The 15,348-nt window shown below is 32.8% G+C and overlaps 1 protein-coding gene across 1 annotated transcript in view; it reads left to right on the forward strand.

Annotated features, from left to right (window-relative positions):
- Positions 1–445: 445 nt before the first annotated feature.
- LOC143051752 (receptor-type tyrosine-protein phosphatase epsilon-like) overlaps positions 446–15,348 on the forward strand; it is a 59,391-nt gene continuing 44,488 nt past the window's right edge. The window contains exon 1 of the mRNA XM_076224663.1: positions 446–741. Within this exon, the coding sequence (XP_076080778.1) occupies positions 675–741 (67 nt within the window). The 5' untranslated portion in view covers positions 446–674. The remainder of the gene's footprint in view (positions 742–15,348) is intronic.

Here is a 15,348-nt window from a genome sequence, read left to right on the forward strand (position 1 = left end):
TATCGTTTGGTCTATCATGTAGTACATTGTTCTGTGGTCCATTTTTCTCTAAGATCCTCATTTGCTCTCTTCTTTTCTTATTGAAGTCTAGCTGTATTATATCATCTTAACTGCTTCTGCAAGAGCGCACTAGAAATTATATATAATACATGTACAAGAAACCTTTACTATAGTATTTTAATTTAAATAAAATCGATTGAAATTTACATTTTTGTTATGTACCCAATACACATCTCTTTTCTTGCACGAACCTGCAAACAGTACATTTAAATATTTAAAATTCATCAATTGAAACCTTCTTGTATAACTAAACCAATATATTCATAACTTTCTTATGTTAAAACACAAACAATACTTGGTCTATTCGTCAGTAGGATCAACTTATTAGCTTATTAAAACGGAAAATATTTGTGATTTAATCTTTGAAACAAACAAACATTATTGTTTCACCCTGTTTGAAATGTAAACTGACATATTTAACCATATTAGTTTGTAGGTTTATATACCGTTAACTCGTGACCACTTTATTATTGGAAATTATTCAGGCGTGGCGGGTTATTTTACGATCAAGATTCCTGTTTTGTAATGTACATGAAATTGACATTGAGGATTATAGTGAAATAGATATAATGTAGAATGAAATAAACATCCCTGGATTAATGTATTGAGAAACAATGGAAAGATTATTGATTTGCGTTTTAAGTTTGTTTGGAATATTTTTATTAATTGGATTTTCGAAAGGTAAGTCAACCGAAAGTAAATATTCAATATTGAATAATTTGTTATGTTTACAAAGTATCTATTTTTAACTGAATTTTATGTTTCACTCTGTGCTGAATATTTGTAAATTGAGTCTTAAAAATTAAGGTAAATTAAACAGAATCGGTGGGATATAGACGTATTCTATACAGAAATATTGAACGTATAAGCTAGCATTGCTTAAGATTTTTAAAATTCCTCATTTGAGATGAATTAAGCAGAACTAGCCCCGTGTCTTAATCTAATCCAACAGTGCTGTGAAAATATGGAAATCTTCTGATTATTCAAAAGAACAGTAAGGATTAATTGGGTGTTGGCTAACGTCCAGTGGCAAATAGTTAATATATATATATACAGGGCGAAAACATATCAATAATACATACAATAGGTAGTCCCCTGTCGTTCGTGATGAAGAATGGGTGAAATTCGGACTGGAAAATGAGGGTATATTGGATAGGGTCAAAAACTTTGCCTTGCATCTGGTCATCTACGAAGCTGACAAAAAGTTGTTGCATGAACGGTTAGGATAGGTTCCAATGAAAGGGTGACACATGTTTATTCAGAATCTTTTGTGGATTTTTTAATGCACAAATACATATAACGATTAAAATCTAGCAAATAATAGTGTTCAAACCGGTGCTAAAGGCCTACAAACTTTCGTTTCAATTATCTTACTGGTACGAAACTAAGGAAATGTTTTAATATTGCATTAATATTAAATAATGTTATTTTAGAAATACATTATATAATGTAATCAAACATCGATCTAAATTCTAATTATCTGTTTTCAATCTATTTTAAAATCCATCTTTGAAATGTAATGTACCATAGCGATATTAAACTATGAAATGTGCAATGCATTTAACAACAATGTGTTATCGATTTAAGTCAGTGAAAGTTTTCATGCACGATATCAAACTGAAAACATGATGTAATATTAAAAAAATGTGGTATAATTGCCAATCGGACGATCCCCCTATACCAAAGACCAAATGACGTAGAAGTTAAATTTTCCAAAAAGATGCCTGAATAAAAAAATAATTGCTGGTGAAAGATGGGAGATGGAAATTCGACTTTTTCAGATATTGTCTCACCTATATTTGCATGTTAACTTCTACGTCATTTGATCTTTGGTATAGGGGGATCGTCCCATTGGCAATTATACCACATTTTTTTATTATCAGATCATGTTTTAAGTTTCATATCGTGCATGAAAACTTTCACTGACTTTTGTTTCAGGTACGTCCTTCAACAATGAACAAACCCCATTCCAAATTGCAAGCTACATTTGTATTACAGTTTGGCCCCGAAATGACAAATGTAAAAAAAAAAATCAAAACGAGAAAACTGATTTGATAATTGTAATAATATGTAAATTTCCTTTCCTGTAGACTTACACAAGGAAACACATCTTGATTAAATTTAGCCTCCTCAATTTTCAAAATAAGGATAACTGTCCGGTGTATACTAAATGAACTTAGGTGGAAACAAATCTGGTCTGGACAGGTTCACTGTGTGTATCAATGTGTGTTTACCACACAGAATATATAATTTGCCTTTTTATCATGTCACGAAAAAAACTTACTCAAATTTAAATAATCAACATCTTGTCTGTAACGTATATATGTGGCTTTTAAAGCATTTTACCTTATGAGGTGAAAACCGTGTTGAACTTGAAACGGAAGGACAAGCGAAAGTTTAAATAAAGAGGTAATTTGAATTATTCTTGACGGAAGGCCTATGCTAAACTCGATCGAGGAAATACAAAAGTCTATTATTGCAAATAAATACATTTAAGATTAAGGTGTAATATATATTTCTCTCGTCATCTGTTCGCATGCATGATTATTTACACTATCGTGTACTTTAACGACAATTTTCTCGTGTTCTATACGAAACGAAATAGTATTAAAAACAAAATAAAAAGTTCTGACACCTTCAAGAAAGTCTGGACAAGATTAAATGAAAGAACACCTCATTTTGTTTTAATGTGAGAGCAAGTGAAACTAAATATTATAACTTTTTAAAAGGTTGAAAACATTAATAAAATAAAATTCGCATTGTATGTAACTCGAGTCTGATTTTTTTGGCTTAGTATAAATTAACCACATTTTAAATGCTGTCAAAAATAATAAAATCATTTAATTTCTCCGGCACTCCTTACACTCCCGTATTAATATCCCTATAGGTTACTAGCCATAAAACAATAAAAATTAATCAAGCAAAATTCCAATTCCACGAAAACCTCCACCAGTTGTTGGGATACTAAAGGATGATTGTATTGCAATCTACAAAAACATGATGCTGAAATCTATAAATAAAAATCGATGACGGAAAGCAATTAAATTCCGTTCATTTACACTAAGTTATATCCATCGCCATTGTGATCCGATGTGTTAATTGCTAGGATCTCACATAAGAATTGACCCGATCAATATTTTTAAATGTCTTTTTGCATCTTTTATAACATGAGAGCATATTTGTACAAACTATAATCCAGGTATAGTCAGACATACATTTGAGAATGGAAATGGGGAATTTGTCTAAGAGATTACAATCCGACCAAAGAGCATAAAACAGCCCAATCCATCAATGGGCGTTCAACACAGTGAGAATGTCCCGCACCCGGAGGTTGGCTTGAGCTGGCCTCTTAACAAAAATGTGTACTAGTTCGGTGATAATGAACGTAATACTAAACTCGAAAACAGATAGATGTATCTGGTTACAATGTACTGCGAATACTTTTGGATGCCCAAGGGTTTACACATGTTTCCGTCCTAAAGACAAAAAGTAGTAATACAGAAACAATAAGATAATACATAAGAAAGTCACAGTCTCAAGTCAAACTGCCATCTCTTGTTTGTTTAACATACTGAAGAATTTCCTGCAATCTTCAAAATTTAATGGTATAATCTTCTTCTCCTTGTATTCATATTTATATATTTAACTGAGTAATATGTCGAATTCTGATGTATTTCGAGAGGAATCATTTACATTTTAGTATTGTTGTTACTTTAAAAGTCTGAAATGGGTGTGAATAACCAGTTCTAAAGATCAAACAGTAACGTCATTAGAATAATTAAATGATGACACGGCATTGTTTGCATGATGTCTCGAGGTGTGTTGTTTAACCCGATGCGTTTTACTAAGTTGAATAACTTGTGTCACTAATTTTTATTTATATAGAATTATGGGCTAATATATTAGTCCTAAAGAAATAGAGGCATTTCAATTTTTAGCTCTCAAAAGGAAAATCATTACAGCAGGCCCTTTGATGTATTCTTTCTCGTGTGTTTAATTCACGTGTCATTCAGAAACAAATTTAAGGGAACATACCATAGCCTTATGTTCTTCTCTCAACATTATCCCTCTCTATTTCAAAATGCTGGGCCCGTATCTACATGTACATGTACATAATGTATCAACAAATTGATAAAATAGAATTTTCAATGAAGAACTATCAATCGGTACCGCTGCTGCCTGGTCGTTACCATCATCTCAGTACTCAGTAGTCGGTGCTTTTCTTTGACATGATTTATAATACATGAATATGTTTGTCTAAGGGACGACATGAAAAGTTCAATGTAGGATAAAAAAAACTTAATTCATATAGTTTTTTCAGTTAATCCCTTACCCCCTCTCCTCTTAACTTAATTTATCCTTCATTGATTTTAAGATGTCGTCCCTAAATTCACCATTAAGTTGTAAATAAACTCATCCCAGTTCCCTCAGACAATGCTGACCTTAAATAAATTAGGCTATTCTAGTATGAGTCTGTATGACCCTTCTGATCACAAAGCTCTTCTATTCGGCAATCCACGGTAGAATCCGCTACTCTATGAGGGTACGGAATCGGCCGAGTTGAGACGAATGATAGCTCTGCGGGTATTCAGACATTCGGGTTCTGGGAGTTTACTGGTGAAAAAAAATCGAGAAAAGGCAGACCATACGTACCAAATCCATAAGTAATATTTTGATAACCAATAAAATCTCCACTCAAAACCATTTGCAATTGCACCCAGCAAAGCTCTTCGGTTTTGTCCATTGTTGTCGTGTAGTTGCTTACATCACTGTGCTTTCTTCTAGTTGTAAATAGCTTTCATCTTAAGGTTTATACAATATTCTCCATATTTGTAATATCTATTAAAATATCATTAAAATCGTGCATATTTTACAAACATACAAGATAGTTCACCTTTCAAACTTACATTTGAACAGTCAAAGTAAATGTATAGTCAAATATTGACAATTAAAGAGATTGAACGAAAACAAACATACAACCAACAAAATATTGTCAAATCAGACACTTTCAAAACAGTGCCAAATATAAACAGAGATGTGAATTGATAATATACAACCGACCTACATCTTTTCAAAAATACCAAATCTACAAATTTGATTCTATCAAAAGGCCCATGGGGTGTACGTATTTTATGGATCTATCACCCATCCATAATGGTATAGATAAATTTAAATTCAATTTGTGAACATTCGAATTGACATTTAAACTTAAATTTTATCACATAGCATTTGAGTTTTGAAATCGTTGATATGCATCATTAGACTAGTATGATTTTCATCAATGTATTTCAAATTATCACAGGTAGATGTTATGAATTTTAAATATTTGTGTATTAGCATGCCTTTGATGTTTAGTGTTAAATATATACCGTTTTCAGAATTTGCGCTATAGATAAGTTGTTAGCGGTATATATGGAATCCGATTCATCAATCATAACATCTAAAGTCAAGTCTCAGTCGTAGTTTTATATATTTATGTTCTGATACAATTAAAGAATGGGGTTGTTAAGTACTACATAAAGTAGTTAAACTCTTCATTTATGTTAAATATATTCCATTTGCAAAATATACGTTATTGATCAGATTTTTACACGTCTAGTCATTTTTTTTAATTATTTTTAAGGGGGGGGGCTTTATATCTTGCTGTTCGGTGGCTGATGAAAACCGTACTTTGATCTACGGTGGTTAACAAGTTATGCATAAGCTGTTAACAGTATCTATGGAATTTGATTCATTAATTTGTAATATTTAAAATAAATTTCAGTCTTAGTTTTGCATAATTATGATCTCTCAGATACAGTTAAAGATTGGGGTAGTTAGGTACGCAATGAACTGGTATTTTTTTTTCTTGAATTTAGTCAGTGGTGTTGTATGTCGGTGGTGTATGTTAACACAACTTTGGTTTGTTGGATCCCAATAACTGCAATTAAGTTAAAGAACCAAAAACACTTTGGAATATAAGGCTTGATTTACGAACCTTCTTAAAACGCGCTCTTTTTTTTTTTACATATTTTAATTTTAAGTGTATTGTCCTCTCCCAGGATTAATATACATTCTTTTATATAAATCTCCTTAACTGATCGACGACTAAGTATTAGAATTATAATACTAGCACCTTCGTTTACAATAAGCTACACTCAATTAAAAATGCAGTATTACTTTATCTAATTCTTTAATCTATTTACATATCCTTCATTAAAACAGAGGGTCTTCAAATTTTAATCTTTTTATTTATATGTGACGGTTTAAAATATTCTCTTTTTCTTGTTTTTGCCCATTTTTCTCTTTTCTTACTTTTTGCCTATTTTTCTCTTTTACAAATTTGTCTGCCAATTTTCTTATGTATTGGTCCATTTTCTGTTTTTTTAGAAAACTTATCCAAACCCTTATAACGTACAGGGGCCGTATGCATAGAGCTACATAAGTTAAAATTTGTTCCGAATGGACAGATTTTTCTACATGTCTTCCGATAATTTAGTACTACGATCGGATGTCTTAACCTAAGTGGTTTTATGCATACATGTATCAGCTCAGATCAATAATGTATTTAAGTAAAACATATTATATTTCTATTTCCATTATGCGTTTAAACAATCAACCAGGAAGAGATCTTGCATGAATAGAACAGAATTTTAAAATATTAAACTATTGAATTATCATTCAGTAATGGTTATGTGTCTGATCAACTGAGTACATTTCAAATGTAAACAATAACATTAAATAGATTATGTACTTTTCAACGAGAGGCATTCCAAAATATATTTCATTTTGAAAAAATGCAAAATTTATGACTGCAGGTGCTTTCCACGACAAAGTCATAACAATAAATAAGCCAGAAAATTTGGAATGTAAGTTGTATAATAAGAATTGAATGATTCCGCTTTGTTATTTTATAGTGGATCATCGTAAAGCCTCGATGGTGTGCACAATTTTTGAACATGCAAAATGTGCTTCTTCAACGTTTTAACGCCCAAAGAAGTTACAAAAACAGTTTCATTTCCGAAGTAATAAAATAAATAAAAAAACACTTTAGAGATTTATTTCTATATATAGTATTTCTATATATAGTAATAATAATAGGTTCATATTGAACTCATATTTCCGTATACCAACAGATATTGCGCCGATGAAGATTAATAGAGATAAGATTTTGCTAAAAGTTAATTTAACCCCGTCACATGACTCTGTTTTTTACCTGCCCAACCTACGATTGTGGAGGGACATTATGTTTATCGGTCCGTGCGTCCGTTTGTTCGTCTTTTTGTCCGTCTGTTCTGCTTCAGGGTAAAGTTTTTGGTCAAGTTAGTTTCTTGTGAGGCTGAAGTCCAATAAACTCGAAACTAAGTACACATGTTCCCTATGATAAGATCTTTCTAATTTTGGGAATTGAATGTTAAAGTTATGTGCATTTTACGCGCCTCATGATAATGTAGAGCTTTATATATTGTACAGACACAAAAAACATTATGATCCCCTGGATTGTTTGTCTTGTGTTGTTTAACCCCGCAACTTGAATCTTATTTTTCGTCGTTTCCATGATTGTTTGAGCTATACTCTGTTCAATATGACGCATCTTCTTCTTTGGAGCGAATACTAAATTTATATATAACAAACAGACAGAGATATAACTGATCGTAACAGATATTCAAATCGAAGTGGTATTCGGTAATCAACTTATTACCATTATGTAATTAAATCACTCATTTTTTTTCAAAATGAATTTCATAATTTCTAAGTTAAAATGTCTACACTTCAAGGAATATCAACTCCTTGTGAATATTTAAATTGGTATTAAATTTCGTTATATAATAATTTAAAACCCATTTTACCAGGAAGAGGTGTATTCCTTAAAAACAATTTTAACATAAGCAAATAGATTTTTTAGAAATATAAAAGAAGTTTTGCTGTAGAATTTAAGAAATAACACATACAAATTATCGTCCCGTTGAAAACATTACCGTATTGTCAACTAGTGTGTTTCCAACTGTAGGAGAATCGAGCATTAGATCATTGAAAAGGACGACTTTGAAGAAAAAAGAATGTTGTCCAGAATTAGGGAATATAGGACATATGATAAGTTAATCAGTACATCAATAAACTTTACATCTATATCATCAGTTCCGCTGGACATTTCTCTCGTGACATAATTCCCTTTTCCTTATTAAGTATAAAAAAGAAGATGTGGTATAATTGCCAATGAGACAACTCTCCACATGAGACCAAAGTGACACAGAAATTAACAACTATAAGTCAACGTTCGGCCTTCAACAATGAGCAAAGCCCATATCGCATAGTCAGCTATAAAAGTCCCCGAAATGACGATGTAAAACTAATCAAACGAGAAAACTAACGGTCTTATCCAGGGTTACTTTACATTACTTCACATTAGATATTTACAAATCTTGAAAAAATAATTCTCTGAAGACACTTTTTAAAGTGGTATGATAATCAACAAGCTTGACTTTCTTAACTTTCGTCTGAGTTAAGAATAATTATTTATGTTATAAGATATTTCTGTTTGTTATAGTAGTCTGTTCTCTGAGGTAATCAATCAAAGTCTTGGTATTTTTCTTTACATTCACGTCGACTATAATTGAATTCAAACTTTCCGTATATAAAAGCCATTTTTTAATCTAGCTCAGTGGAGATTAAAATATCATTTTAATTCATATACATTGTCATTGAAAGCTTTACTTTATTTTGTCACACAAACCATAACGATTTTTTTAAAATATTTTCCTCTTGTTCATAAGACTGTAAAATTGAAAATAAACTTACTAACTAGTTACTAGAATATTTCGGTGGCGAATGGAACGACCCTTTCAACTACATCTGGACTGAACTCATATTGAAGGTCAAATTCACTTTTAAATAAATAGAAATATTTATTTACAATGTGCAAGCACAGGGGCGGATCCAGCCATTTGAAAAAGGGGGAGTTCCCAACCCAGAATAAGGAGGGGGGTTCCAACTGTACGCTCCCATTCAAATGCATTGATCGGCAAAAAAAGGGGGGGTTCCAACCCCCGGAACCCCCCCTCCCCCCCCCCTCTCGATCCGCCAATGCAGCATTTTAATAGGAACATCACAACCGCTCTCAAACTTTGCAAATCCTTAAAACATGTTAAATATGTACGTATGACGTGTAGATAAATAACACATTACTTAAAAAGGGGCCATGAGCTTAAAGGGAGGAATAGCAAATCAAAGCAAAAAAAGAAGACGGACAACCTACGGATTTATTAAACTTTTATCACAGTGATTTAATTTCCTTGGTTCATGTCTTTCATTTGTTTTTCGTAAATTATTTTTTTAGCTTTCTTATTTGAAGTATTTTACATTTGTCATTTCTGGCCTTGTATAGCTTACGATGCAGTATTAAGTTTTGTTCATTGTTGAAGGTCGTACGGTTACCTATAGTTGTTAACTTCTATTTAGTTGGTCTCTGGTGTAGAGTTGTCTCATTGCCAATCATACCACGTCTTCTTATTTTTATATAAAAATTATGCTAATAATCTCTATAATGTCAATGTTCTTACTGATATTTAAAATATTTTAATTCTTATACATTAACATTAAACCCTACTTCATCCTGTCAAAATAACAAATAAAACGAATAAAAATTCTAATCCATTTCATGATGGTCATAAAAAGATTTGATATGAAAATTTTATGTAGTTTTATTCATGTTCACATATAATTGTACTTGTCACATTAAAATGAAAATAGGCTGTTTAATGTTCAATGGTTGTTAACGTCTGGACTAAACACCATTCGTCTCAACTCGGCCGATTCCGTACCCTCATCTAAGGAGTGTAGCGGATTCTACCGAGGATTGCCGAATGGACTAAACATATGTTCGAACAAATTTTAGAAATAAGAACATATAGTATTGGTAAAATTGAGAAAGGAAATGGGGAATGTGTCAAAGCGACAACAACCTAACCATAGAGCAGACAACAGCCGAAGGCCACAAATTGGTCTTCAATGTAGCGAGAAACTTCCGCACCTGTAGGCGTCCTTCAGCTGGCTACTTAAAAAAATATGTATTCTAGTACAGTGATAATGGACGTCATACTAAACTCCGAATTATACACAAGAAACTAAAATTAAAAATCAAACAAGACTAACAAAGGCCAGAGGCTCCTGACTTGTGACAGGCGCAAAATTGTGGCGATGCTGACTCAAACTCCCCGGCAGTTCCAGATCCGATCCGCATACTACTCTACACTAATTGATGGAGTAAAGGAAAAAAGTTCCGGAACGGAAACGATCACTGTACGGAGTTTGGTGCTTACTGTGTATCTATTGCCGTGGGCTTCAATATTTCTAATATTTGGGGAACTACTTTGTTTTTGTTATGTTGATGGAATTTTTAAACGATCTTGACTTGCTATGGTGGGTGGGTTTTTGTTTTAAGTTTTGAACATTTAAATATGTTTCGGAGTTAAGTGTGGTACCATTTCTTAAAACTAGTAGTACCAGCTGCAGCTGGCCTGGGTGCGAGATTTTGCGCTTAGTTGAAGACCACTTTGTGGCTTTTTGATAGTTTTCTCTTCTTTGGTAGTTCTTGTCTCGTTCTAGATTCTGTCGGTATAATGTACTTGTAAATTTAATATGTTTTGCTACACTTATGGTGTTATTGATTCTATCAGTATAATGTACTTTTATTTTGGTATTGCAAAATGTTATGCTTTCTAAGACTCTTTACAGAAGACTTCTTTGTTGAATAATACATTAGATGTATGTTTCATTATAATACGTTATTCTGATTGTCTACACTTCAATCTCGCGTTATTCCTTAGTCAATTTCATTACACAATAAAAATTATCAATTATGATGACACGAGGTGCCACAATGAAGTGCACAGATAAATTTAATAAAATTTGATAAACAAATCGTGTTTTCATGGTCCTAGCTTCAAAAATGTAATTATACGTATTGAATGCTTCTTTTTGTAACTTCATAGGGTTGTAAAACCCGGTTGACCGTGTGTACATTTTTAGATTGAAGCGCTTCATGCAAAATATACTTCGGTCAACGCTTTTACACCCCAATAAAGTTACAAAAAGAACGATTCAATTCTTAAATAAACTTAATGTGATTTTTTTCCTTCTTCATATTATATAACTTTATTTCCTCTATTATAGAGATTTGGTGTACATGAAATATATAAATCAGAAAATTACAAAAAAAAAACAAAGAATTAAAGTCACCGTTTAAAGTTAATATGAGAAAAAAATTAGCACTGTCTATAATATCGGTAACGGACACATCTTCTATCGATTGTAGAAATCTCTGCAGATTGTTTCAACGTGACGAACACAAGTCTTAGTGAAAAAAGTTAATTCATCATTTTCTAATTCATATGACGTATTGCAAGAGAGAATTGTTGTTGTGAATTCATGTGCCGAAAGACTGTTCATAAAAACACTGAACTGAATGGGATTAATGTTAATAATGTCTTGCCATAGATCATCTCTTTTGTCTTGTATAAAATCACAGGATACCAGTAAGTGTTCAACGATATTCAAAAAGAACTTTCCACATTTGTCGCAAAGTAAATGTTCATCTTCATAACGTACTATAGAACATAAGTCAATAACATACTTGGCGGAGACACGAAGTTCGGGAAACTGTTTCGCAATTGTCCATGCTTTATGCGGTTTGATTGCAGAATGAATATGTCTAAACATATAAAAGTCATTATCGCATGAAATTCGGTAAGACCACCATGTTTCTTCACTTGCATTTATATTCTGATTTACAATAATTGACCAAAGTTTTTTTGATGGGAAAGAACCAGTATTTGCAAAATTAACAATATAATCTGTAATGTTATATTTTTCGGCTGCTTTATAGATGTCAGGTATAAAACCAAGTTGTTCTGGAACACATTTATGTTTGAATTCCATAAGTCTGCTTATCATTATTCGTTTTGGTAACGCAGAAGACTTTAACCTACATAGTCTACCAAAAAATAAAAAGTTTACATCTGTTGATAATGCTTTCAACTGAAAACCAACCAAGAAGACTTGTACACTTGTCAGGACTTGTCAGAACGGGTTCGTTTTGGAAGCCCTTGAATAATTTTACACACAAATCTGTGAGATCTTTCTAACATCGTAAGTTCTGTTTGAGTCAAATTGTTCCATAACTCACAACCATATAGAGCTTTGCTGTAACATATTTGAAGTATTATCTTGGAACACGTCAAAGGGTTTAAAATTGATGGATGAATTCCAGAATTTAGAACTGAAAGCGCAGTTGATCGCAACACTGAGATTGATGTGGAAACTTTATGTGCAAGTAGTCGAATCGAGGATAAAGAGACTTTTCGAATATCTTGGCGATACAACTTGTTAACGATATACCGCGGTACGAATTGGGATCAGTTTTGTTTTTATTTCCACCTTTGAATAACGGTATAATTACACTTGTTTTCTAATCTAGAGGAGTATAACGTGTTTGTATTATTAGGTTGAATAGATTGCATAAGTGTTTTTGCAATGTTTTACCACCATATTTTATATGCTCATATGAAACGTTGTCTAAACCTGTAGATTTGTTGTTACATAAACTTTTACAAATGTTGGAAATTTCTTCAAACTCAAATGGGTTGATTGGAGCTTTGATTTCCTTCTGCGTTTGTCGTATTTTATTCACTTCATGTTTTACCAAATTTATGTTTGCTGAATTTGTTAACTTGCTATCAAACTGAAAAATGGATTCAAAATGGTCCGCCCATGCTTCGCATATTTCACTTTCGTTTGTATGAGTTATTCCATTTAAATTTAGTTCACGACAAAAAGTTTTCTGTTTACGTCTGCTTTTTAAGACCGACCATACATATCTTTGATCATTGTCGATAGACTCTTCCATTCTGTTGGCAATGTTCATAATATGTTCGTTGTAAGCTTTATCCATTCATTTCTGAAAGTCCGTTTTGCATGTTTGTAATCAGCAAAGAACTGATCGCTTCTATCGTGAACTTTTCCGTTCAGTATCCATAAACTGCGCTTATTTAGCATTGTTTTGTGTGATAGATCTACGACTTTCGTCTAATAAGGCTTTATATGTTTCACAAATTGCTTATGTGGGAGTGTTTCCTTGTCAGCTTTTTGAACAGCAACTATAATAGTCTTATAGTAGAGCTCGACATCTTCTTTTGTCGCTGGTAGTGACGGCATTTGAACAGACCATAAAAATTGTGAGACTGCAAATGAATAGTCATTAACTGAATTCATTTCTAACGCTTTGGTCCACGATACTTTGTCAGCCATAACACTTTCGTATAAGTTGTCACTATCAGCACGACATTGTTCAATTAGTAAAGTACACGCGATAGGCTTGTGATCAGAAACGTTAAATATGCTTTCGTCTGGGACAAACACATTGTAAATATCTCGTGTATTTTCGTTATTTGTGACTATGTGATCTATCCCTGTTTTAGGACCATCCTCATAAGATTGAAATGTACATACTGGACCTTTGGCAAAGTCCTGAACATGTAATGATATACTGTTATTGTCAATTAGGAGACTTTCAAGAAGTTGACTACGACGATCCTGAGTAAACGAATATCGGGGTCCACCAATCTTGCAATTGAAATCACCAAGAATGTACACCGTCCCGTGGTTCGAATACGATTTGTATGTGTCCATTAAGTATTCAAGTTCATTAACGAATGCTTCGTTGGGTTGTGTAATTGCTGGTAAGTATACAGACAGAAAAAATATACTAGGTAAATTAGGAAGTTTAAGTTCGATACCACATATCCTATTGCTATCAATTACTAATTCTGTGACATACGGAGATAAAGTTTTAGAAACCATAATCGCAACACCTCCACGGGCGCTATAACTGTATTTTTCAGGGCAGTGTTCATCGGCGCATTTTCCAAATACTAAATAGTTTTGTTTATCGATTGAATTAAGGAAGTGGAATTGTGATTTTCTAAGCCAGTGTTCAGATAAACAAATAATATCAATCTTATTATCATTTAAGAATTCTAGTAGATATGGTACTGCGGACATTATTCCGCGACAGTTCCAACATGCTATGTTTAAAGACATTTATGGATGTTCGGTCTTTGTAGATAGAAAAACTGACCATGGAAGCCATTCTTTTAGAAAAATGCCTTCAGGCCAAAAAGACGGATCCCGTATTAAGGTTTCACAGTGAGCATCGATATTAAGTTGTGCAGAAGCTGCTCGTCGATTTTGTTTATCAAAATATCTTAAATGTGTTACATTAACACCTCTTGCAGCGAGATATTCACGCATAGATTCTTCACATGAATTGTGCTTGTCGATACCACCTACGTAGAATCTGGATACACGGTGTCTTGTTTTTTTAACAAATCCACGAAAATTGTCAACGCCGATTGTGGGATTACATATGGAAGTTGGAAAATGCACTTGTATATTTGTATTTTGTTCATTTCCAGTTATATTGTTGTTGGTGTTCTTGATTTTATTTTCTATTGAAGTAGACGGAGCTGGATTAACAATATTACTGTGTGCATGTATGTCTTTGACTAAAACGGACAAATTCGTAACATCAGAGGATCTGATGTGTTTTGTGTGGGAGTCAACTAGAGAATTGGAATGTTCATTAATGGAATTCCTTTGGATTGGCTTTTTGGACTGACTCAAAACGGATTCGATCACATTGCAATTATCTAATGCTTCAGCCGAAGATATAACTTGTTCAGATTTAGATTTTAGAATGTCTGCGTACGATTTTGTAGACTTGTCAAGGACTTTGACATCTTTCTCGGTGTTTATGATACGCTTTCGCAAATCACTAATTGACTTCGCGTGAGAACAACAATCAATATTTACTTTTTTGAGTTCATCGTCAAATTCTTTCAGTTTATCACTCATGATGATATATAGTCTTTGTTTTCAGACTTACAACGCCTTGCGCTCTTGTATCACTTAGCTGGTTAATTCTACATGACTCAGATTTCACGCTTGAACGTAGTTCGTTAACGTCTAGTTTTACTGTTTTAAAGTCGTTTTTTATTTTGTTTACATCTGTCGTTAACTGTTGAATGCTGTTTTCGTATTCATCAAGTTTGTTTCGGAAAGTTCCTGAACTTTTTTCAATTGCTAATTTATTTGATTTGCATGTCATTTCCGCTTCATGTGTAGCGACACTCATGTTGTTTACTGTTTTAGCTAAGTTTTCGTTGTTTTCTCGTAAGGATGAAATTTGATTTTGAAAGTTCCGTAACCGGTCATTGTTTTTCTGGTTAGCGTTGACCAGTTGCTTGTTTTCTC

Source organism: Mytilus galloprovincialis, chromosome 11 (assembly GCF_965363235.1).
Source record: "Mytilus galloprovincialis chromosome 11, xbMytGall1.hap1.1, whole genome shotgun sequence".
NCBI classification, from domain to species: domain Eukaryota; kingdom Metazoa; phylum Mollusca; class Bivalvia; order Mytilida; family Mytilidae; genus Mytilus; species Mytilus galloprovincialis.